Below are 25,973 nucleotides of genomic sequence, written 5' to 3' on the forward strand. Positions count from 1 at the left end.
GTTCATAAGCAACCGGGTTTATGAAGGTTACAAATTTGTATTTTTAAATGTTCCTATTGCTTGAAATTGGTATTTCACTGTATTTTTATTTTGTTTTACAAGATTGCTCACGCATTTTAAAATTTACACAAAACTGGCTTTACATTTCCATTACTAGAAATGGGAAGATGATGACAGTCAGAAAACTTTTATTAACCCATTTCATCCTATCAGACTGTCTTAAATGTTTTTTTGTCTTGAGCACTGAATACACATACAGAAACATGGACCTGAATAAAGTTAACTTTTGTCTTTCTTTCTTTTGCTTTTATGTTGCTAATAGTCCAGTAAGGTTCAGGTTCTATCAGAAGTTTTCAGATGTGCAGTGGGCAATCGATAATTTCTACCTGGGCCCTGGGTGCTTAGACAACTGCAGGGGCCATGGAGATTGCTTAAAGGAGCAGTGCATCTGTGATCCGGGACACTCTGGACCCAACTGCTACTTGACTCACACGCTGAAGGTAATGATAAAGCCCGGAATAGAAGCCCCATGTACGTGCATTGCAGGCCATGCCTTAAGAACCAACAAGTGTGAGACCAGTAATTTATAACAATGTTTTTTGGAACCCCCCGTAAATAAATCCTTTGGGTGGAAACTGAAAAATATGCCTTAGATTTCTTAGATACAAGAATATTGGGATCAAGCTCTAATAGCCCATTCCTAAAATAAACCAGACTATATGGATTAAAGAACATAAAATTCAGCTTTTTTTAAAGTAGCTTCTTAATTTAAAGTCAATATTAAGCCTTCTTTACTTCACTTTTTTAGTAGATGTACTGTTTAAAGGAGAATACTGTTGTTGTTATGAAATAGAGCAAATAGCGTATATGCATTATCACAAAAAAACAAATTTTCAAAAAGGACTAACCAACCAGTAGTTGAATTTTTTATCAGAAAATTCAATGTTCTGATTTGCTGACTGCTTAAATGTGGTTGTATATTAAGAATAGAGAAGTCATTCTTGGAAACTTTAGCTGTTATATCATTATTTAATTTGCAAAGCAAATGGAATTGCCTAACACAATTGTCATATCCATATCCACGTTCTGTTTCTGTGAGTAAATATAGTGCATTGGTCATTACAATAATGGGAAGATGACTAAGCCCAAAAAGCACAAGTGATTGGAATCAAACTGAGTGGTAAACAAAACCTGTTCTATTAACTGTACTTCAATTTTTTAAAAAACTTATTCTGTCATTTTGTTCTTCTATAATACTTTAACAACTTTTGAACTGGTAAATTAGAATAATAAAATTGGAGCAATACTCACCTGTGTCTGAAGCTGTTAGTCTATTTATTATCAAATATGATTATAACATGAGAAATATAGCCACAGGTAATGAATAAACTAAAAAATTGTACTTTCTTTCATGTACATTCCATTAGCATTCCTCATTTGGATAAGAAATTGTGCAAATCTATGTTATGAACTCTGTTTCCAACCTTTTTAATGAGAGTTTACATGGTTAATGAAACAGGTCTCCAGACTCTTGTATTCTTACATGTAAACCTACATTTTTAAAATTACATTTATATGCTAATATCAGTGAGATAAGGTAAGACTGACACATAACTCCATGTCTTTAACTATAGAGATGGTTATGTTTTAAGTTAGAACAAAAAAGGGCCTATTTAAATAATCTTAATTACGCAATAAGATAACAACTAGACAACTCTCCTAAAGAAGTGAAAAGTACACAGTTTTTCAATGTACAGTTACTTCAATTGCAACTATAACAAATTGTTTTCTTATTTTTATCATTTAATGGACAAAAGAATTATGCCTAAACCAATGTAAAATGAATGTACTGTGGACAAAATGAATAGAAAATCAAGATCTTGACTATGATGTGAGGAGATGAAATAATTCTATTTAAAAATTGTAGCCATAATGAATCCTAATATTTTATTTATCAACTCTCTTTGGAAAATAGACTATTCCTAATTGTTGGCCATTCTTAGTTAAAAAGATAAACTAGAGACCCAGAGAAAATATTTTTTTCTAGATTTTGAGTACTTCTCCCTATAATTCTAAATCTTGGCCCTGATAAATATATGAAATGTCTTTCAAACTGCCTTCCAAGATTGATTTTCTTTTAACTTCACATGGAAGGAAACCTTTGGTTTCGGATGTCCTTGCCTAGCCATATGGACATTCCAGCTTCACTCTGTGCTGGGAACTGAAGGATCCTGGTAGCCTAAAGCAGTCTGTAAAGTGAGGAGCACATACTTCCAGGGGAAAACAAGACAATCCACTGGGAAATGTTAGGGGAAAAAGTGCTAGAACATTTGTTTTTTATCTTATTCCCCTAAATTTTCATTTTCTGTGCATATTTCCTAATATAATAAATTACAATACTACTTCTATACACTATACTAATATGCATAGTTTGGGAGTATATGCTTAAGTGACTTCACAAATAAGAGCGTTACTACAGTCAACTTTACAATCGTTTTATTTGAAGATTCTTTCTAGACTTCAGGTTCCAATGATTAAACTGCTTAAAATATTTAAGCAGTTTAAATTAAGCACATTGTGGAGATACCTTGTTTTTTTGTAAAGTACCTTTGGAAATGCATTTTAACCAGCTCTATTTTGCTTAAGTCCAAGGTGTAATTCCATAGTTACGTTCTGAAATTGTAACCCACATCCACTTATTTTTTTTCCAGACTTTCCTGAAGGAACGTTTTGACAGTGAAGAAATCAAGCCTGAGTTATGGATGTCCTTAGAAGGTGGAAGTACTTGTACTGAGTGTGGGATTCTTGCTGAGGACACTGCCCTCTATTTTGGGGGTTCCACTGTGAGACAAGCTACTACTCAAGATTTGGATCTGCGAGGGGCAAAGTAAGTCAGTTTTCTGTGATTTTTATCAGAGCATTGCAAATTGGCCCCAAAGTAAGGAACACATTTGTGGGAGAAGTTGTTAGCCAGGACTTGGGTAGACTCTTTTTTCTAATTAACTATACTGATGAGTAACATGTGCTTGCATCCAGATTCCTGCAATACTGGGGGCGCATCGGTAGTGAGAACAACATGACCTCCTGCCATCGGCCCGTCTGCCGGAAAGAAGGCGTGCTGTTGGACTACTCTACCGACGGAGGCACGTTTCAGGGGGGAAGCCACACCTTGGAGCAGGTTCCCAAATCCTACCCAGTGCCCCTCACAAAAGTTTCTGCAAACTTTGCTGACTTTGCAATGAGAATATTGAAAATCACAGAGAGAAAGCTACAGATCTTAGTTGCATTACATGTTCCATATGTGTGACTTATGTGTTATGCAAAATCTACCAAAAAGAGACTAGAAAGAAGTCACATGAAAAAATAAGCTCCAAATATTATGAATAAAGAAAAATCTCTATGTTTAACTGAAGCTTGATTATAAATGATACAATTAAGAAAGAAATTTTGCATGGTGTTCCAAGTAAGAGATAATTTTTTAAACATTTTAATGTGTTTTTAAAAGCTTTTGTGTGAACAAGCACATAATAAATCTGCAAGAAAACTTTATTATGAAAGAAGATAATCTAAATTCATGAGTCTGTCATAGACTATTTTAAGACAGGTCTGTTTTATTATCTTGAAGAAGCTAAAACCAGACCAACAACCAGGAGGTCTTTAGAAAATCAGCTTTAGCAGATAGATATCATTATTAATAAATAGCAGATAAATAGATGGGCCTAAGATATTTTAGGATACTCAAAAAGTGTTTTCTTCAGTAATTTAGACAACCCACTTATAGTCTTATCAATTAATAAGAGACAAACTTCATGACAGTCCAACAAATTAAAAACTGCATAGAATTATAATAATAGCTGTATTTTAAATTACTAGGAATTCTTGTCCACAAGCATGCAAAACATGGGTATCACTCATTATTTATGAGAAACAGTGCACATAGCAATCCAGAACGAAATTTTTAAAGCAGAAAATATAAAATTTTTATTTCAGAGTTTTTATTTTTGACCAAATATTTCTAAATACCCTTCCCCTCTTATCATCAGCCTCATTTTGACACAGTGTATCACAATGACTTACATTAAAGTCAATGCAATCAATTATCATTTCCTGATTGCAGATTTCTCTGGGAAGCTTCCAGTAGCTGCAGTATACTGTTGATTTTTTTTTTCCAGGTAAGTTACTATATGGTATATTTGTTATTATAGGGATTACCTGGACTTTGCTCCATGAGATGGATTTCCAGAAATACATTTCTGTTAGACATGACTACATACTTCTTCCCGAGGATGCGCTCACCAACACCACTCGGCTTCGCTGGTGGCAGCCTTTTGTGATTAGCAACGGACTTGTGGTCTCTGGGGTGGAGCGTGCTCAGTGGGCACTAGACAACATTTTGATTGGCGGAGCAGAAATCAATCCCAGTCAACTCATGGACACTTTTGATGACGGTAAGAAACAAGACATTCAACTGTCTTTCCTGTGAGCCTTGTGTCTGTTTATGTCTGTATGTCTACATGAAAAACATTTAGAAGAATGTCTAGCACATGATCACGGCTCAACAAATGTTTATTATTTTACCCAGTGGTTTGTAAATCTTCAAGGTTGGCTGCTTGTTGAAATGTCAACTAAGAATCTAATAAATCCTGTTAAAGACAACATGCCTAATGCTAAATATAATTTGAAATTTCAATATCCTAAAATAATTCTAGTTTTTTTCATGAATTCCTGCACCATGAGATTAACATTGCACTGGTTTAAAATAAGAATTTTGTAGTGGTGCAAGTCACCCAGACAAGCAATTACATTTTGAAAGTTGGGTAATCATTATACTAGCATTTAATAATCTTTTCAAAATTTGATTTTCAACTCGAATTTATATATTATACCAATAAAATAAAATAAAAATGAATCTTAAAGGATAAGCAAAAAGCTAGAGCATGGACATTTAAGTAATTCAACAGTAAACCAATCAGTTCAAGACAGTAACATACCATGTTGCTTCCAATTTACCTTAACAGAAGGTACTTCCCATGAAGAAAACTGGAGTTTTTACCCTAATGCAGTAAGGACAGCAGGATTCTGTGGCAATCCATCCTTCCACCTCTACTGGCCAAATAAAAAGAAGGACAAGACTCACAATGCTCTCTCCTCCAGAGAACTCATTATACAGCCAGGATATATGATGCAGTTTAAAGTAAGGACGAGGAAGTGGCTCTTAAAAGCAAAATATGGCATTATATTTGGTGTGGGGGGAGGGGAATGCTTATTTGAAGAACTATAAGGAAATGACTGATTGAATTCATTAAAAGATTATCTTATGAATAAAAGAAGTAATCTTTTTCAAACAGTTCATCAGAAAATATTATTTGAGCATAAATAATTTTACTCAGGTAAAAACTGAGTATGTTTGGGACATACCAAGAACTATAACTGTATTACATCTCATGTAATCTTGAGTTTAGTTTCCCAAACCTTGGAAATAAAAAGCTCAAATAGGTGCCTCTGCCTAGTTTCTCTCTCTCTGTGTCTCTCTCCCTGCTACCCCCATTTCTCTACCTCTTTCTCTTACTCAGCCTATTTCATACAGCAAGCCATTTTGCTTCTTTATCTATCCCTTTCATTATATTTCCATTCTCCTTTTGTCTCTGACTTACAAACACAAAGCCTAGTTGGAAGTTATCAAATCCTCAAGATTTCAAAAGGACTCTCAAATCTTTTAAGTGCATATTTTATTCATATAGAAGGGTGGAAGGGAGGGCATAAGAGATGATTAATAGATATTCAGAGAGAAAGATAAAGCAGTATCAATTGATGTCTTTTTTATTGCAAAATACACCAAAAAGGGTGCGGCGGTGGGGGGCATTACAGAAATGCACTTTATTACTAGATCATTTTAAAGACAAATCAGTTGTTCTAATGCCCTTATTGAAAAAGATATGCTACAATGATGGTTAATAGTAAGAATCCCTTCTAGCAGAAATAAAAATGTATCATAGCTGGTGGAAGAGGGAAATGCGGAGTTATTGTTTAATGGGTGAAGAGTTTCAGGTTTGCAATATGAAAAGGTCTGCAGATCTGTCAAAAATAAAAGCGGGGGTGGGGGGGTGGGAGGGAGGGTGCTCACTCTTTCTCAGCTCTGTTAAACTCTCCTTCAGAGAGCGGAGGGTGGGTGATGAAAGCCTCCCAAATGCTTCTACTCTCTAAGGACTTTCTTTAACTTAGTGGCATGAAGGATATGAAGGATGTTCAAGATCCCACGTCATACCATTCCTGATTCTAGGCCTTTAAGAGAAGGTTTTCCCTCTACTCGGCCCACATGGGGCCCACATCAAAGTCAGCATATTTCAGGGACTTGACTGGGGCCTCCTCTTCTGCTGCCTGTCAGCCCAGAACTGAAGAGACGGACTTTTTCTTCTCCAACTAAATCTATTTCATTTTTTTTAAAAAAGTTTGTCCCCAGAAATTCAATAATTAAAGTATCACTAAACCTGCATTTTTTTAAAGTCACCGTTGATGTTCTCAACACTGTACTCAACAGCTTCACCCATTCCTCATCTCTTCTCTCCTCCCTGTACCATTTGGCACTGTTTCCTTGCCTCTCCAGCCCATGACATTCTCTTTCCCCTCCGCTCCTGGGTTCTCTGACAGTTCTCCTCTTACCACCTTGATATCCACTTCTACTTCCTTTTCAGCCCCTCTTCTACCTTCAGCCCTCTAAATGTCAGCATTTCTTAGCACTTCTCAGCTGTCTTCTCACGTCATAGGTATTTCACCACTGAGAATTCATCCTTTGGTTTTAGGTACCATATATTTAAGACCAACTCCCAAATCCACATTTCTAACTTTGACTGTCTCACCAACATTTAATTTAATACTTTTAAAAGCCAATGTACATTTATTTCTATACCTTTACCTTAATGGCATCTCTCCTCAACATGTCTAACAGGAACTTCAAATCTTCCCTCCCCATACCAACTACTCTTTCTGATTTTCCTGTTTCTGTTGGTGGCACTACTTTTCACATATTCGTCAGCTTTAAATTTAAAAGTTGTCTTTGATTTTTCACGTTTCACTTTTCACATCTAATCAGTTACTGCATGTTTTTAATTCTAATTTCCAATGTTCCTGGCATCCATCACATCTTCTGCTTGAACGATTACGACCTCCATTCTGTCCCTAATTAAATCAATAATCCATTAACTAGTCTTTCCAGCTGTAACCTCTCTCTACTCCTACCTGTCTTCAACAGCACAGGTTCATCTTTACAAAGCACATCTTCGAGCACATCATTCCACTGCTCAGGAACCTTTAATGACCCTCCAGTCCTGCCTTAGCCTTTCAAGTCATGGTCTGCAAAACTCAATTGATCTCTCTCTTCTCTCCCAAGATTCCACATGTTCTACACTGGGACCAAAACATACCACAGGCTGTACTCTAGACATGCTGAAGTACTTTACCACCAATGTCTTCGTTCACACTCCTTCATTCACCTAAATGTCTTTCTCTAGCTCTGCCTCTCAGACTCTCCCAAATCCTCAGGCGCAGCTCACATACACCCTACTTGATAAAATTTTTTTTAATTGAAATATATTTGACATATAACATTGTATAAAGTTAAGGTACACATTATAACATTGTTAAATTTATGTTGAGTTGATACATTTATGTATTGTAATATGATTGCCATTATAGCACCTCTATCACGTCACATAATTATTTCTTTTTTGTGGTTAGAATAATTAAGATGTCCCACTTCCTATGAATTATTTTCTAATCAATCAAATACAATCTCTCCTTCCTGTGAAGCACCACAGCATTTTATTTGTACCTTTTATGGTTTCCACTTCCATTATTGGAATACGCTTCTTATTCTCTCTCTGAAATCAGGTTGTTTTATTCATGAGTATATGGCTTGAAATTTTAGCACTAACCTACCATAGTATCAGTGTTAAAATAGGGCTTGATTAAATTGATGATTAGCAATTACATTTGAATCACCAAATTTTTATAGCTTTTATACATTATTGATGATACAAATATTTAACTACATATAATATGGAAAACTTTTATTCATATGGAAATGGAAAAAGTCTGAGAATGAATATTAAGTAATTTAATATTGCTGCTGTGATCATAAATATAAATTTAGTATGGCATCACAAGGAATTTAGGATATCAGTGAAAATGTTTTGAACCAATGATACTTCAAGTTTCTTTCCATTAATTCTCTAAATGTTACTTTCCTTTTGGCCAGTTTATTATTCCAAAATTTATTATTAGTATGCTATACTAATTAAATATATAGAAATAGTACCTTTTTGCATCTTAATTCTCATCTCCATGCAGTTGGATGTCTTTAACAGACCTCGGAATGAATGTACTCTTGGTTTCCGGGCAGGCTGCTCTACAAAAGGTTCTCTGAATATTTCTTGATTATTTAGCAGTCATAACAAAGAGAGGTGGGATTTCTAAATAATGTTAGATATTAATCTTGGCCAGTACATGTTTATTGTTTGTGTTCATTTTAGATCGTGGTGGGTTGTGAAGCCACTTCTTGTGGCGACCTTCATTCTGTGATGTTGGAGTACACTAAGGATGCAAGGTTTGTGAAATAATTGTTTACATTTTCTCTAAGTTTGAATACACAATTCAAATGGCAGTCCATTTTTAAGGCTACTGCTTTCAGAGAAGCAAGTTTTTGTATTAAAAGTGGCAGTTCATGTGTATTTTATATGCATACATTTCATTCATATAAAATTTGCACATGTCTTATTTTCAGATTTTTCCTTCAAACCAAGGAAAATCAATTTTCAGATTAGACTACAGCCAGCAAACTTTATATTTTAAAAGAAGTAAGACACTACATTTGTCCTCAAAGTAGAAGTCTCTTTTATTCATGTCTCTCATTTTCAACCAACTTTAAAAAAATTTAAATCTATGAAAGTTTGGAATATGCTTCAGCCAGAGTCACATTTCTAAAGTATTAAAAAACATCCCAGAATGCAGTTACCTTATTAGGGTGCAGAGAACCCTGCCTTTCACCACCAATGTTAAGAATGAATTATAGTGAGTTAAGCTAGGGTAGACAGAGAATTTGATCAGTTGACTCCAGGTATATTTTTAGTAACAATATAAGTGGGAGGAAGCCATTAGAATGCAGCATTCATTTTGCTTAGTTTTGGAAAATGACACCATGCATACTATTATTTTATTCTGTTTTCCGTTAATAGATTCACATTCTTGTAAAGAGTTAGACTATATCTTGTGTGAAATGGTTTCAATTTTCCTTTCCACTGTTTGTAATTGCAAAAATATATAGGAAATGGGAAATTTACATAAAAATGTCTTTATTTAACCCAACTGCACAGCACAACTTTGATTTAGACAGGTCATATACGTCCCTTAAGAGTTGTCTAACACAACCTCTGGTTTCTGCAGGTCCGATTCATGGCAGCTCGTTCAGACCCAATGCCTTCCTTCCTCTTCGAACAGCATCGGCTGCTCCCCCTTCCAGTTCCATGAAGCCACCATCTACAATGCTGTCAACAGTTCAAGCTGGAAGCGAATCACCATTCAGCTGCCTGACCATGTCTCCTCCAGGTAGGTTGCGTACTAAGGTACACTTGGTGGGGGTTATCAGGCAGTCACTCCAGAGCTCGTGCAGTGAGCAGAGAACAACTGATAAAATGAATCCAGGGTTTCAGTTGCAGCCCTCGAACCCTCCCCCTCTTCCCTCCCTCCTGTCACCAAGCCATGCCCCAAAATGGCAATTGCTTGTCCAAGTAGAAATAGAAAGAAATAGGGTCTTGTTTGTAAATGATCCACAGATCCCAAATTTTCTTTTAACTAAATACCACATCACAGGCCAGATCAGTCACAGGTCCCGAATCACAGATGCCCAAAGACCTGGAGTTGGCACTGTGTCTGCTCCAATATTCTGTACTCCCAAAGGCTGCGCTGCTCTTCCCGGACCGTCCCGGGCAGGGCGGGGGGGTGCAAGGCTGGTCGGGTCACACAAAGGGGCAGGATAAACATACGGAAAGCAGTCTTCCTGGAGCGGCATTCATTTTGCTCAGTTTTGGAAAATGACACCCTCCTATAAGAAACATGGACACAGATTTACTACAGGGTGGAACAGGAAATTCACATAAAACTTCCAGGAAAGGCATAAGCTTCCAGAAGGGCACTGTGGGGTATATGCCCAGAGTCTGGTGGGCGCAAGTCACTCACCTCTGCCAATCAGGTGCCTCAGGGGCAGGTTTGGGAGGCCCTTTCTTCAGAAATAGTCCCCATTCCCAGGCCTGGAGACAGCACACAGCCAATAGAAATAACAGCCTCCTGAATCGCTTCTGTCCTCTGTGGGACTTTCAGTGCAACACAGTTCCGCTGGATCCAGAAGGGTGAAGAAACGGAGAAGCAGAGCTGGGCGATCGACCACGTGTACATCGGCGAGGCGTGCCCCAAGCTGTGCAGCGGGCGTGGGTACTGCGCGCCCGGCGCCGTCTGCATCTGCGATGAAAGCTTCCAAGGTCTGCATCCCACACGGCTACATTTGATCCCAGGGACCATGAGGTTCCCCTCAGCCCAGCACGTATCTAAAGGACTCTAGCAAATGGATAGAAACAGCCGGAGGGATTTGGGATGAATGATACACTCCCTGATCTCAGAGTGGTTTATTTTCAGAATGAATTATCAAGGATAAGTTATGCTATATTCCCTGGAGTATTTTTTTTAATGCAGATTTTAACCGCTCAGGAGTTCTATAGTCCCTCACATTCGCTTTCTTCCATGTAGCTCCCTGCTCCTCCCCCAGCCCCCAGCACTTTATTTCCATTTCTGGCCTCTCTCCGTCCTGGCCTCTCTGCCCATACCCAGCAGACATACACTCCCAGAAATACACTTTTCTCTTCATTTTAGTGATTATCAACTTCTGTTGTTGAAAATAATCCCATTTTCGTTGGGATTACTTTGGTTGCTTAACCAGTATTCCTTCTCTCTTAGCGTCTCCCAACAACAGCTGCCACTCTACTCCCAAGATACAGCTGGCAATTCAAAATGATCTGTTTTCTGGGTCACTGTTCCCACAAAAAAAAAGCCTTCATGGCTCAGAAAAATACATTTTTACTGCCTAAGTAAAGTACAGTTTTACTCCTGGTCCTGTCTGCCTGTTAGAAGGTCTGCAGCCCTGCTTCCCTTTAATGCAATGTTTCTAACAGGCTTCAGCCTCTACCATCACAAAGCCCACATAATCCCCATTAAATCCTCAGAACCTACTACTGGGCATATAGCATTGCTCAATAAATCTTTTTCGGATGAGTCCTTACATTGCTGTGACTAACTGTTGTTTACAGTTCTCCCAGTTCATTCAGCAGAGTCCCTTGGGACTTCCGATATCCCCATAAGTTATCTGTGGCTAATATAGTTATTCCCACTTTACAGGAAAAGAAACTGAGGCTCAGGGAGGTTAAGTGACTTGCCCAAGATCACACAGCTAATGTCAGAAAGAAAATTAGTCGTCAGGTTATTCTTTCAATCAACCTTGCTGTCTCTGATAGCTGAGTGATTTATACAGAGAGGAGCATAGTTATACAACCTCCCCAAGGGTACAATGTTAAGAATCCACAGATTTGAATACTGGAGTAGACTGTATTTCACTTTCTTGGTTGATGCTATTTCCCTGCCTCCACATGAAATGAGCGTGACTAATGTAAGCTGCTGCACATCTCTGGTGTCAGAAATCACTAGTGTTGTCTTTTTCCTCTGGTCACATTACCGCTGAGACCCGCTGGGTCTGTCTGTGTATTAGCTAGAGAATTTGAGCTTTAGGCCAGTGAACATATCCAATGTGTCACAAGGAATCCTACATGTCTGGAATTTGCCCTCTCCCCCGACCCAACAGAGCTTTAACCTTTGGGTGTTGAACCTTTGTAGATGTTAGAAAAGCTGTGTGATTCAAATCAAGGGGAGCCACAAGCACAACATGGTGTCTCACTTAAATGCCCATGTTTCTGCCCCATGGCCTCTGAGAGATGCTTTTGGTCTATTCATTATTCACTTATCCCAGCTTCATTATCGAATAGTTTAGATGGTCTAAGTATTATGCTAGGTGCTAGAATCCGACAATGAATGAAATACAGACTCTGCTCTCAAGAATCATCAAGTGTAGAGCTGCAAGAAGAATAAGAACATGACTTATTTTCTGCTCCAAAAGCATGTTAGGGAAAAAGAAATTAGGTTGGCCTCTCATGCTAGAGTGAGAGCTCCCTCCTGAGACCCGTCACTGGCAAACATGCAGGCCCAGCCAGATGCTGTGGTGTTTAAACGATAGATTTACAGGAGCGGTAAGCACCTTCGCACCTACATGTCTTAGTAAACAAGGACTCAAAGAAAATGGGATTTTTTTTCAACAACATAAGCCAATAATTGCTAAAATGAAGAGAAAGGTTTATTTCTGGGAATGTACATCTGCTTGGTATTTTGTCATTTTTACAGTAACTACAATGGATTAAATCTGAAACTGAAAACTTGTTCTCAATCATTCATGAGTCTGCTTGTTCCAGCTCATTTTTGCAACTATTCCACTCCCTCTAGGTGACGATTGCTCTGTTTTCAGTCATGATCTTCCTAGCTACATTAAAGATAATTTTGAGTCAGCAAGAGTCACCGAGGCGAACTGGGAGACCATCCAAGGCGGGGTGATAGGCAGTGGCTGTGGGCAGCTTGCACCCTACGCCCATGGAGACTCGCTCTACTTTAATGGCTGTCAGATAAGGCAGGCTGCCACCAAACCGCTGGATCTCACTCGAGCAAGGTAACAAAACTCCTCCATGGTAGTCCAAACACAGCATCGACCCCAAGATTTGTGAGTGTCTAATGTCTATCAGATATGATCATGAACTTCATGGTGCATTTGTCACTAAGCAATGGAAACTGAAATATCATTTGAATTATTTGGTATGACAGAGCGCTATATGTTTTCGCAACTCAGAATTGTGCTTTGCTTAAGTTTATTGTAGACTCACCCTATATTTCTTCATGCACACTGGTGAGTAGTGGCAACATAGGTATAAACCTGGAGTATACCCAAATATTAAAAAATTGATTAGTGTAACAAAGCAATATGCTGTACCCCTTAAACTTATACAATGTTTAATGTCGATTATATCTCAATAAAGTTGAAAAAAAGGAGTGAGAAATAAAACTGGCTGTGGATACTGTATAGACAAATTTAATGTTGACCATTTGCAAGCATGCAAATATAAAGGTATGTGAAGTATATTTGAAGTCATATAAACAATACACCTATATTTAACATATGTAGTTAGAATAAATAAAAATGAATGCTTGCTGGATGGATGGATGGATGGATGGATGGGAACTTTAAAAATACACATGCTATAAGACCTGCATAATAATGCAGAATAGAGAGACAGAGACTGTGCAAATCCACTAAGAATTGACAGAAAGAGACTCCTTCCCTACCTGCCCTCCCAGCTCTTCTGCCCCCTTAACCAGTGCAAGCATAGTTTGTTGTCTCTATAGTTCAAGAAAAGACTCCAAGGCTTTATAGATTGCAAAGTACTAGAGTTGAGTGTTCCCTGAATGCTGGAAAGTGTTCAATTGGGTACAAGTATATTTGAGAATGAGATGTTTGGGTAGTATGAATGTAGACTTTTACCTGATGCTTTTCAGTTTGCAAAATACTAGTAATGTATTTTCAGAGGCAGAAAGGCAGGTTTGGGGGACTTTAATATGATAAACAATGAAAATGTAATAAAATTAAGTCCTGTATGGTGACCATGGTGATGTCAAAAGTTATATTCACCCATCCCTTTTTTTCCTACCACTATGATGTACTTAATCTAGAGGCAACCAGATGTTTCTCCTGACCCCATATACAGCTATGACCTGCTGCCTAGTTAACAATTACACACCATGTTGTACAAGTAACTTTGTTTTAAATTAATATACGCATTTGCAAGTTTTAAGTCTGCTGCTTTATTTGACACCTATCCTAAGTGGGATGCTCTATTACTAGGACTCTTATGAGGATAGTTTCCTATGTTTAAAAACCATATCTTCCAAGGGCGAGGATGCCTGTGAGAAGCACAAAGACATGTCAAACAGATATGGTCCAGAGCCTGCAAGTCTAACTCAGTTTTCCCTCCACTCTGATCCTCAGACATCTTGTCCTAAAAAAGACATGAAAATTTATCTTGTGCAGATGCAATTCATCCTGGAGCTATTTGTAAAAAAAAAAGTATGTAGCATAAATATTGTGCTTTTATTGCTTGTTCTCTCCATGTCCTTGGCTGCCTATTCGGCCCATCAGACCTTTCAGAGAACAGGAGGAGTGTCAGGTGAAATAACCTAAGAAGTTGAAAAGAGGACAGCTTTTTGAAAGTCAAAATTGTTTTCTGTAAAAAAACAGCCTTCTGAGGGTATTTTTCATATGTATGATCTAAAAGATAATATGGGTAGATTCTACTACTAATATTATTTATCATAAGACTGGATGCTTCTATTTTTTACTATATTGTAAACCCAGAAACTATGAACTTGAGAAACAGGAAAGATTTTAAAAAACAGAAAGTGTAACTCCTTTAATACATCCTGACTCTTGTTTACAGATGATTTCCCTGTGTTTTTCAGCAAAATCATGTTCGTTTTGCAAATCGGGAGCACGGCGCAGACAGACAGCTGCAACAGTGACCTGAGTGGCCCCCATGCTGTGGACAAGGCTGTGCTGCTGCAATACAGTGTCAACAACGGGGTCACCTGGCATGTCATTGCACAGCACCAGCCGAAGGACTTCACACAGGCTCAGAGAGTGTCGTACAACGTCCCCCTGTAAGTGGCCTGACTGGGAAGGCATGAACTCATGCATGATTCCTGAGAACCACATCGTTTGAGCTGGAAGGTTGTGAAGTTACTGGACCAACCACAAAAGTACTCAGTGGAGAACCAAGACTAATCTAGATCTCCAACACTGTGTTCCTATTTTCTATTAGTACAACAGGCAAAAACTGAAGTAAGGAATAGGGCAAGAGGGCATAGAAAAGAACAACTAGATGCAAAGATGCTTTTTGCACATTTCCTCTCTCTAACCAGGATTTTAGTCCTGCAGAAAACATTTTTAATTTTCTGCTGGGTATGCTCATGTGAAAATTTTCTGAGGCTAGGTAATTATGTCACTTTTGCTTAGCATTGTACCCCCAGAAGCTACCACAGTACTTGTCATACAGAAGGCACATCACATATTTTGAGGAAATACCTTGCTCTTCCAGGTACTACTGGAGCGAAGGAAGAAAGGAAGGAGGTTTAGAAGTATTACAAGTCATTAAGTAGTCAATAAAATTTAATGCTGCTTCTAAGAGCGCTATGATCTAAGCAGATCTGAATTCCATACCCAGAGTTTTGTTGATTTAGATTAGCATCTTATATTTGAAGTCTGGAAGTCACATACCAGAAAACTCTCTGTTTTCTAGTGTTTAACCTCTTTGTCCTTCTTTCTGTGACCCAGGGAGGCAAGGATGAAAGGAGTTTTATTACGCTGGTGGCAACCACGCCACAATGGGACAGGTCATGATCAATGGGCTTTGGACCATGTCGAGGTCGTCCTGTGAGTATCTGATATGTAGCATCCCATGTCCGTTTCAAAAAGGTCTGAAATCCCTTGATATGGCATGTTCCTTAATTCAGTAAGAACTGTTCCTGATGAGGAGCCCCCATGGGATTTTGGCTTTCACTCTTCAGCAACTGCGACCTATAGCTCAAGTCAACATGGAATAACAAAGCCCCCAATATAATTTCAAAGCACCTTAGAGAACTTTAGTATGCAAATGATTTATTTAAGGATTTGGCAGTGTTAGTTAAATTGGATCAAACAAAAGTCTTCAGGTAAATAGGAAACAATGTCTTCACCAGATCTGGGTTGCCTTCTAAAAAAAGATTTGTACTGATGGGTGTACAGAGTGTTACTAGTGAATGGGCCCAGTTACAGACACCTGTCTCAGCCACAGGTGCTGAGGCATTCTTCCATTTAATGACACCTTTGCAACCAGAACAGAGAATCCGTGGTTTCAGATTCCACATGACCATCCCAGCACCTAGCACGTTAAGGGTGTTCCCCTGTGGCCTCTCCCATGTGATAAGTTTGGCCCACTCTCAGCTAGCCGGGTTGACTGTTCCACAGAGAGATGACTTGCTTTTTCTCTAACAATCTAGTTCCTGTAGAACTGGAATGCTTATGTCTCGACGGGTTCGGACTGATGGCTCCAAGTGGTTGGCAAGGAGAGGCGAATCTTCTCGGTAGATAGGTTCAAATGTTCATTCTGTTTACCAAATCAAAAATGAAATCAGTCCCTTGGCTGATTTCAGTCATTTGGAAAGCAAATTTAAATGATTAACTGGTAGGAAAACTACCAGATTTGTTTTCTTTCAATCATAGCCATGAGCTGAATTTTTCAGTCTTGAGTTAGCCCTCGTCTTAATTTTCACCGAGGCACCTGCTTGCATGGCATCCATATCAACCCCCAAATCCAAGAGCAACCTGGGCCCTGCACAAGCCCCCACTGTGCGCTCTGCTGCTTTGGACAACTTGCTGGGCTCTGCCTCCACAGGACAAAGTTGAAGTTTGTGCCCCAAACTCATTTGAATCTATATATGAGGCTGATGTTTTACTTAAATATTGATTTCTTCAGACTGCATTATTCCAGGAGAATACAATAACCTGGACATTAAAGTGAATACATACACAGTAAGTCTAGAGAGAGATGTCCAGATCAGCCACAAACCAACCCCAGAGCCATTCTGCCCCGGCTGCTCTCCATCCAGAGCAGCGCTTCTCAATCTGCTTGGACCATCAGAATCACTCAGGAGCTTTCAGAAGCATCCACGAATACCCCAATGCCCAGGACCATTCCTGCAGATGATTTGGTTAAATTGATCTGCAGTGGGACCTGAGCATCAGTCTTTCTTAAAAGTGCCTCAGATGATTCTAGTAAACTGGTTGAGAATCAAATTTCGAGTCAATAACCACTTTTTATCTCTCAAGTCTCTTGCCAAGACAATTTACAGTAATGGGGCTCCCTGTACCTGACAAAGCATTACCAACTCCCATGGAAACTTCAACACTTGACAGTCCTCAAAAGAAGGCAGGATGCTAACACTGCCCTTGGTTAGACATAATAATTCTTAATATATCACGTGTTTTGAGTAGATAGTCTTCTCCTGCCACACAACCAAGCAATTACAGTTATCTATTTTGGATTTTAGAGGCATGGCTTCACCATAATTCCCTCCCTTGAACTAAAATTAAAGAGCAGGTGGGGTCAGAAGTGCACATACACTTCTCTTGTATGAAATAAGACCTTCACAACCCGGAAGCAGTACTCTGTCCTCTGCTTCCTGCTGACCTGCCTCAGGCCCTCAGAGTACCAGGAGGAAGCCTCACCACACAGCTCCCAAGGGAGCTTTCTTATAAGCAGCTACCAGCATCATGATATTATTACAAGAACCAAGTTCAGATTATAGATGACATCTATCGTATCAATCATACCTATTATTTCTGGAGCAATAAACTGTATTTGTAAAGACTTCACTTTTATTCCTTCTCCAGATTTTTAATACTTTGAAGAATTTATCACTTACCAGGCACCTGTCTGCTCTTACTCTGTCTCAAACTGTCAGGACACTCAAACATTTTGAATGAGAAGAAAGCATTGCCTCACATGCACAGTGTTGCATGATTTGAGTTTTATTCAGTTTCTTCTTTCAGTGAATAATTTAAAAATAACTTCACACATATCACCATATAATTTTAGTTAGACATATTACATATATAGTTTTGAAAACAAATGCTATCTTTAATGACATTTCAAAAATGTGTCAATATTCAAGAAGTTACTTTATTTTCCTCCTGAGGAAATACCTCACAAAGCTGAGTTCAGTAAACAACTTGTTTAACAAATACAAGACAAAGAAAATATATTTTCAGAACTAGGTTTTGGGTGTTTTGCTCTTGCCCTAGGATTTTAAATTTCTAAGTCATGATATACTTTCAAAGTACTTCTTCTCAGAAGAGTCATAAAAAGTTGTAAGGCTTTCTCTAATTAATATGCCCTTGGCAACTCTACAAAACAATTACTTCAGTTCATTGATTTGATGAGTTTAAAATAAAAAAAGAAAGTTCACAAATACTGCTAATTATAACTTTGCTATCACAGATGTCTGTTTAGAAATAAAGAGGTGGAATACTCCCACACGGCCCTGTTAAATTGAAATATCCTCTTAATTCACTATACTTCTGTGTAATAACATTTAGTTACATAAACTAGTAATGTTAACTCCTCAAGTGTGGAGGAAGAAAAGGAGACTGAGGTGCTCATCAAAAGAGATACAAGCCCTTCTGCCTTAGTAGGGCTGCTAATATGTTTTTGCAACTAATGGTTGAGGGTTTATATTTTTAGAATGTATGTTCTTTTCTCGGCGAATACTGGCCTTAATCTAGCTTTATTACCATAGTTTTGCTATTGCGCATGTGCAGTAAGGACACATGCTAAAAATCCCTAGACATAAAAACTGTGATCACGCATGGTATCTTGAGTTTTAACCGCAGTGCTGCCCATATTAACCAAGAAGATTTATGAGTTTGATGACAACAAACTTGGCACTTTTGAAAATACTGCAAGACTTAGGAATGCATCCTAAATGAACAAGATACATAATATACTGTCAGTGGTTTAATTCCAACATACTCCATGTGGAAGGACTTGAGTTTTATAAATATGGATACACAGAATGACCACCCCACACCGTAAAGAGAAAAACCACCGTCTGGCATTTAACAAGCAGAGTCACTTCTTTATGCTTGTTTGAGAGTGTAATCTCCCCCTCTGGTGACATTTTTCAGTAAAACCTGCCCACGAACAGCACTTCGTGAGGATTAGCCCCTGCTAATGTACTGCAGAACAGATTAACTGAATTGATAGATCACTTTTTTCCAGCCTCACTAGCTTACAAAAAGTCCCCATTCTGTAAAGTCTGAAAAATGTAGCATAACACAGTCATGGACAATAGTGTCAGAAACCTAATTTCTCTGGATTCATTTGCTAGTGTAGAACATTTGTTTTTCAGTAAAAGTTTGTGAATACATTCGGGCAGATCCCTCACAAGATCCATGCTGGTGGGTTTTTCTTAGGATAAAAGAATTCTTTGTCTTGATTTTTTTGTTGGACGCTCATCCTTCTATCCTAAGAATCTCCCTCACCCAACTATGCATTTCATCACACATCACATTCCCTGTGTACGTGTCTGAGCCAGAACCTGTCATGTGTAATAAATGGGCCAATTTTTGCATGTGTACCTTGAGAGCAAATTGCTCTGTAAAACATTAGCCTTTGTGAATTGATTTACTAAAACGTGAATTATTATCACATTTATTGAGAATTGAAAAGCACTATGTTGCTAACTATGGTCTTAAATGCATTTATCAGATTTTAATAACAAATTCTGTCATGACCATCCCCTCATGCTATTCATTATCAAGATACTGTCATGTTTTTGGCACAAATGATTTATGGAGATGAGCATATTACATTTGTTGCAAAGCATATTTACCCTTTATTAAATTTGACTGAATTATCTGATGTAGAGGACTTCTGTATTTTTTAAAGCCCATTCCCTAATATATTCAGGAATCAATATTTTCTGAAATGTAAATTATTGAAAAATCAGATAACAAAATTAATGGTAGTAAACTATTATTTTCATCTTTTTACTTTATATGCAACATTTATGCCAAATGTAGTACTATAGCTACATGTACCTTGACATATGGTTATGAGCAAATATTGCATGTTGCATTACATAGAGAAGTTAAATATGCATATATCAGGTACAGAATAAGAAATAACTGCTTTAATTTTTATTTTCAAAAGAGATGAAAAATCCTATATTGCGTCTAAACCTGATCAGACTTTTATGAGTAATCACAGTGCTGCATGCATTGAAAGGCATTTTTTAACTTGTGTTATATTTCATTATTTGCTGTCATTGGTTTTCCACTAGAGTAAGGTAAGTCCTCTCACTAATTCTGCGAAACTGTTTATTAATACTTTCATCAGCGTTACATACATTAACAGAGAAGTCTTATAGAGGACCTTTGCAGTGGAGGAAAAGAAAAAGGGTGAAAACAAATTATGTATGATATTGAGATATACTGGAACACTTGAAATTTATATCATGTAAGCTCAGAAATCTGCCAAATTGTGATAATTCTCTAATGTTATATATAATATTGGGCATAACATAGACCAGAGTGCTAAAGAGCATTCCTTCCCTGCATAACAAATTTGACTCTATGCCCAGGACTGTATTAGGTACTTCTGAAGTGCTCACAGTTTATAAATTTGTTGTGAAGGGAAAGAGAAAATAGAAACTATAACAAAAAAAAAGTCAACAACAACAAGAAAGAAATGTATACAAAAGAGCTTGGAGCTCTGATTAAATGTACTATCTTTCAAAAGATCTACATGTTGGAGATGCGTGAGGGTGCCTGACTCTCAATACTATTCTAAGTTAATAAATGAATTGGCAGAAGAGAGTCGGTTTATTCATAATATTTGTGAGTTCTAGATTCTAGCCTTAGGCAAGGTTGGCCTATAATATATATTTACATTTGTCCTCTAATAGAGATACTTAAAATGTTAAAAAGAAACCAAAATGGTTATCATTTATTAAACACCTGCATATTATGCTTGAAGTTTTCATTTAATCCTTACAACCCCCTGAGGTACACAATATCAGATATTATTCTCATCCCTATTTAGCAGGGAAATGAATTGAAATCTTCAACATTTATGAGATACATGAGCCTACACGTATTTATATTCACCTTCCAGAAGGTACATGGCCTTGAAAGTAAAATTAACAGCCCTATCTATGCAGTGTAGTTTCATTAATTAGTTTGAATGGCATCTTACACTCACCAATACTTCTCTGAAAGATATGATTGTCCACTGGATTCTTATTTCTGCATTCATTAAGGCATTATTTTTTGTATCACATTTTAATAGTAAAGTGCTGATCAGTAAAAATGGCAAAATTCGTACAAGCTCAAGTTACTTCTGCCAAGTCTCAGTCTTTCCCATTTTCTTTAGAATCCATTAAAAATCAGTTGAATTTTTTTCATAATAACAAATAACTGAAGATAGTGGCTCCAGTGATGAGTAACAGTTCAAAAGGGCAGAGTCACTGTTTCTTGAGACCTTGCAATATCATTATTTCCTATGCAGAAACAGGGAAGCATTTTATAATTCCATATGCCATCTAAGTCCCCAAACTGCCTCAGTGGTAATGGAAATTTAAGTTAGCATGTCCAAGAAGTCACTAATGATCCTTCTCCCTTCTTTCAGTGACTTACTACTCATACAGGGAGAATTTTAAAATGAATGTAGTTCTATCTGCAGCCAAAGCACATTGACTGTGTTAGGCAGCAGAGTTGATATCCCTTGAGATGAACAGTACCTGACTTCATTCAACTTATAATAAAAGTTACTTTCCCCTATATTGCAGTAAAGAAATAAATCTTAAAATTCTATCACACCTATTATTATTTTGGTTATAAAGTTATCTATAGCTATAGTCTCTATGTATCAAAAACAAAAGTAGACTCACAGATCTACTCCACACATACAAAAATAAATAAATAAACATGAGATCTTGAAACTTAGCTAAAATTCCCCCTAATCCCCAATCCTGTAAGTTAGATATTTTATAAGCCACAATAAAACACATCAGTTTATTAAATGGTCCTAGAGCCGGATAGCATTTTGGTGTAGCTTTCCATGGTACTTGATTTTTAAAAACTTATAAATTGGAAATACCCGCTTCATTAGATTCCAACCTAACTGACTCCAGAGATATTTATGTTTTACATATGAAATTGTTAGTTTCAAGGATGACTTGAAAATGTGGCCATTTTTAATGTGACCATATAAACATTAGGCATCAATAGTAAATGCTGTGTGCATATCAACATTCTCAGGCATCCAAAGATATGCTCCCAATACATAAATCTATTCAAAGTTAAGGGGTATCCAATGAATCAAAATGCCTCCTAAATTAGATGTAAGCTTCCATGCTGGACCGATTGTCAAGGTATTAAAGATATGCAAGCTGTTAATATTTATTTTCTCACATATAAAGATGGAGATTTTAAATCAGTCCATTATAAGTAATTATATGAAGAAGTTGCTTTAAGGCCATTAAACAGCCACATCAATTTTTATTAAAATTAAATATTCCTTTGTTCCCATATACTGAGGTCACTTCTAGGTTGCATTGAGATAACTAAATATCTTGAGTGTTCTGAGTTTATTTTTTTCCAATGTAAGATACTTAACTATTTTAAATTCTCTTATATCTTTAAACATGTTTTCAATAGAATAATTTTCATTGCTTTAACTTTGCAATTATTCCTTATAGTTAAAGAGTAATGATTTACAACAGGAATCCAATCAGTAAGTCACCAAAAGTTCAACAAACATGCCTTGACCACCCCGGGGTGAGGCAGACTCAGTGCTGTGGGATGGGGTTGGGGGGGTGGGGGCACCAGCTCACTGCACTAACACGTGGTCAGTCATGGGAGCCGAGATGGGAACACAAATAACCATTCAAAGCAGAAAATGAGCACTATGAGGGTTTTAAATGGGGTGAGGGGGGGACACAAATCACTTCTAGAGGAAGGATGAGCAATAAATAAAATGTGGTCTAGAAAAATAATTAGAAATTTAGGAAGCAGTGTTGGGAATGGGCCAGTGAGGCGGATGGATTAATGATGGAAGAGGCTCCACACGAATAGAGCAGTCTGCCCGAGAGTATACTGGAAGAAAGGACTTGAGAAACAGAGTAAGATTACACATGTAGAAGACTTGAAAGAGGTGGCTGAATTGGCACAGATGTTGCTCCGTAGACAAGGAGATTATGAATGGCTTTTAAACAAAGTAAAGCCAATGTTTAAAGGAAAGCTTACTGAAACTGGTGTGCAAAATCCACCGTATGTATGTGTGGGAAGATACATACACACGTGTACAATTATACATCCGATGATACTTTCTTTGTATTCCATGGTTCTTTCCAGTGGTGTTCCTTTCCTCAGAGGAGAGGATGAGAGGCTAGTTTAGGGACCTCTATAATAGCTCAGGGAAAGGGCCACAGGTGACCTAGGGTGCTGGCAGGAAGATAGCTAGTGCCAGTTCCAGTATTTTGTGACTGAAGAGTTAACAGAATTCTTTCTCCTGATATTTGACTAGTTTAATACATTAGGTCATTGTCCTTTTTTAGTAACTGAACTTTACATAGACAGCAGTTAGTACTTGTAGCAGATAATAAAGTAGATAAATTCATTTCATCCTTCAACTGACATTGAACCTGATCACTGATTTCAGGAGTGGAATCACCTTAGTTAATACACATAATACTGTCACCTCAGGGGAAGCAGAAGGGGTAGTAAAGCTACTTAAAGATAGTCCTGATTTTTTAATGCTTTCCTCTACAGTGTCTTCAGAGTATATTCTTACTTTCCATTCTAAAGTTCTAGCTATGATAATACAGAAATCCAGAGTGGAAAATTATTAGCATTCTATTTTATGAAATATATATCCATGTATATCTATGTTTTAATTAGGTTTCCAACACAGATGCTGTTGCTTTTTGATTAAATATAACTGACGATGTTCACTTTACATCTTTTCCTTTAAAACATTTTATTATAAATCTTCTTTTCTAATGATCAGACTTATCTAGAAAATCCTCATTTTAAAGGTTTCTGTATGTTGCAAGTATTAGTATAATGTACCCAAGTATAATGCCTAACATAATATACTAGGTAAAACAGTATCATATTACCTGGTATACTAATTATTAATAACCCAGAAGAATATACTGCTCAGTGCCAAATCACCCTTGCCCTCCTCTTTACCCTAACTCAAGTTCATGTCACATTGACCTTCATGGTGGAATAACATTACATGACATTGTCCTGCTCTGGATGCATTTTATGTTTCCATGAAATTAAGGATGAAAAGACTTTGGGACCAGACAGTATTCAAGAGACTCAATGAATTTGGGGAATACTGATAGGCTCACATTTAGGAACCACATTTTGATGGCGTATTTAGATATGTTGTCACTCAGGCCTGTGTGTGAAAGAAGCGATTCTTTTCAGTGATATTATAAATGATGATCCTTTTTAAAGCATATTTTCTATGCCAAAACTTTAACAGCTCTCTACCAGTATTGTGGAGTTTCCTGATTCAGAGCTCACTTGTGAAAAGAAGGGGATTTCTTTAATGCCCAAGGAGGTGAAAACAGATGTCAACCCTAGTTTTTTTTGTCCCTGGGTAGTAATGCCAGCAATGACCTATGAAACCTGAAAATCAAGTAAATACCAAGGTAACTTAGGACCTAGACTAGTTTGTGCTTTCAGTGATGGGACTCACATGCTCTTTCTCCTTTCCCTCCCTGCCTCTATCCTTTCTGACTTTAACAGCACTCGCAAACAAAATTACATGATGAATTTTTCACGACAGCATGGGCTCAGGCACTTCTACAACAGAAGACGAAGGTCACTTAGACGATACCCGTGAAGAATCAAAAAGTTTGTTTTTCCTTCCAATATGTGATGTGTTGCTTTCCATTATTTTAAATCTCACACTGCATCTGGTATCAGGAAATTTCCGTGAAAGACTTGGTGATTACCTGAAAACCCTTCTCAAGACCAAGGGTACACCACTTTCCCACACTGTGAACTAATGACAAGTGACTTATTTTCTCATAAGTAAATGTCTTCATGTTGATGTGTCTGTGCAAATTGTGATCTGTTGTACTATCAGTTACAGTGGCAGTATTGAAAATAAAAAATAGTTTAACAGAAAAAAGAAGTTGAAGCACAAAAATGTAAGAGATTTTATGTTTAAAATGGCATTTAGTCCAGAACTTAACATTCTTGTTCACAAAACTATTTAAGTGGACAGTATTTCAGCTATGTATCATGTTTTGTGTGATTAAATTATCATTGTTTGTCCTTTGATGTATTCTCTACAGAATAACACATTGATTGACACTGTATTTACTTATTATGTTGTAATATTTATGCTGCTGAACTTGGGGCTGCTTCTATTCTGCAGAAAATTCATTGAAACACCAACTCAAGAAGATAGTTGTAAAGATACTGTATCTCTAATATACTCTTTAAAATGTATGTTGGTTTAGCATTGTTTTGTGGATAAGAAAAATGCTTGACCTTGAAATATCTCCTACTTAAAAATTGTGGATGAAACCCCATTTCCCACAAAGGAGTTCCCATTTCCTCGTCTAAAATTCTGTTTAAGGTGTCCTGCGGCTGATTTACTAACAGTAACTGCCAATTTGTGTCCGTGGTAACAGAGTGATTTGTAAAACAGTGGATGTTTTCATTGTGTTCTCCTTGTAAATTATTTTTCCTGTGAGTCACATTCATACCTTCTGATGAAGTCGTACCAACACCAGCAACATTATAATGGCCCTGTAGCCCTGAACTCTGTTCATATAACTAAAAGGTTGCCCTCTAGAGTGAACCAAGTTAAAAGCCCATGCTTAAATAAAAATACTGTCCAAAAGCCATTTGAAGCTCATTTGTCTTTAATCATTTTTAATTATATTTTGTGCAGCATTTGTAAACCAGAGCAGGTGGGGAAACAACAATGTCTACTGTGCACTGGTGGGGGCTTTTTTCACCATTGATAAGAGTGGTTATGAAGACACACTTTCAATTTAGCCATTTTTCTCTTTTCAGCTTTTTCTATTAATCACTGTAGAGAATTCTGAAAATTATTTAACTGCAGAGAATTTTCCTAGCTGCAAACATAATGCCAGGCTCATTCATTTAGCAGCTATTTGTTGAGTCCTTACTGTGTGCCAGGCACTGGACT

The 25,973-nt window shown here is 37.4% G+C and overlaps 1 protein-coding gene across 2 annotated transcripts in view; it reads left to right on the top strand.

Annotated features, from left to right (window-relative positions):
- RELN (reelin) overlaps positions 1 to 25,665 on the top strand; it is a 482,819-nt gene extending 457,154 nt beyond the window's left edge. Inside the window, exons 53-66 of one of the 2 annotated variants that reach the window (XM_057504425.1) lie at positions 323 to 500; positions 2,712 to 2,887; positions 3,037 to 3,143; positions 4,206 to 4,448; positions 5,019 to 5,194; positions 8,529 to 8,602; positions 9,439 to 9,600; positions 10,372 to 10,529; positions 12,592 to 12,811; positions 14,653 to 14,850; positions 15,524 to 15,622; positions 16,228 to 16,311; positions 19,941 to 20,076; positions 24,554 to 24,640. In XM_057504425.1, the coding sequence (XP_057360408.1) occupies positions 323 to 500; positions 2,712 to 2,887; positions 3,037 to 3,143; positions 4,206 to 4,448; positions 5,019 to 5,194; positions 8,529 to 8,602; positions 9,439 to 9,600; positions 10,372 to 10,529; positions 12,592 to 12,811; positions 14,653 to 14,850; positions 15,524 to 15,622; positions 16,228 to 16,311; positions 19,941 to 20,070 (2,005 nt within the window). In that variant the 3' untranslated portion in view covers positions 20,071 to 20,076; positions 24,554 to 24,640. Of the gene's footprint in view, positions 1 to 322; positions 501 to 2,711; positions 2,888 to 3,036; positions 3,144 to 4,205; positions 4,449 to 5,018; positions 5,195 to 8,528; positions 8,603 to 9,438; positions 9,601 to 10,371; positions 10,530 to 12,591; positions 12,812 to 14,652; positions 14,851 to 15,523; positions 15,623 to 16,227; positions 16,312 to 19,940; positions 20,077 to 24,553 lie in introns of both variants that reach the window. The other variant, XM_036892412.2, reaches the window with a different exon arrangement.
- The last annotated feature ends 308 nt before the right edge of the window (positions 25,666 to 25,973 follow it).

The sequence above is a fragment of the Manis pentadactyla genome, chromosome 7, assembly GCF_030020395.1.
Source record: "Manis pentadactyla isolate mManPen7 chromosome 7, mManPen7.hap1, whole genome shotgun sequence".
NCBI lineage: Eukaryota > Metazoa > Chordata > Mammalia > Pholidota > Manidae > Manis > Manis pentadactyla.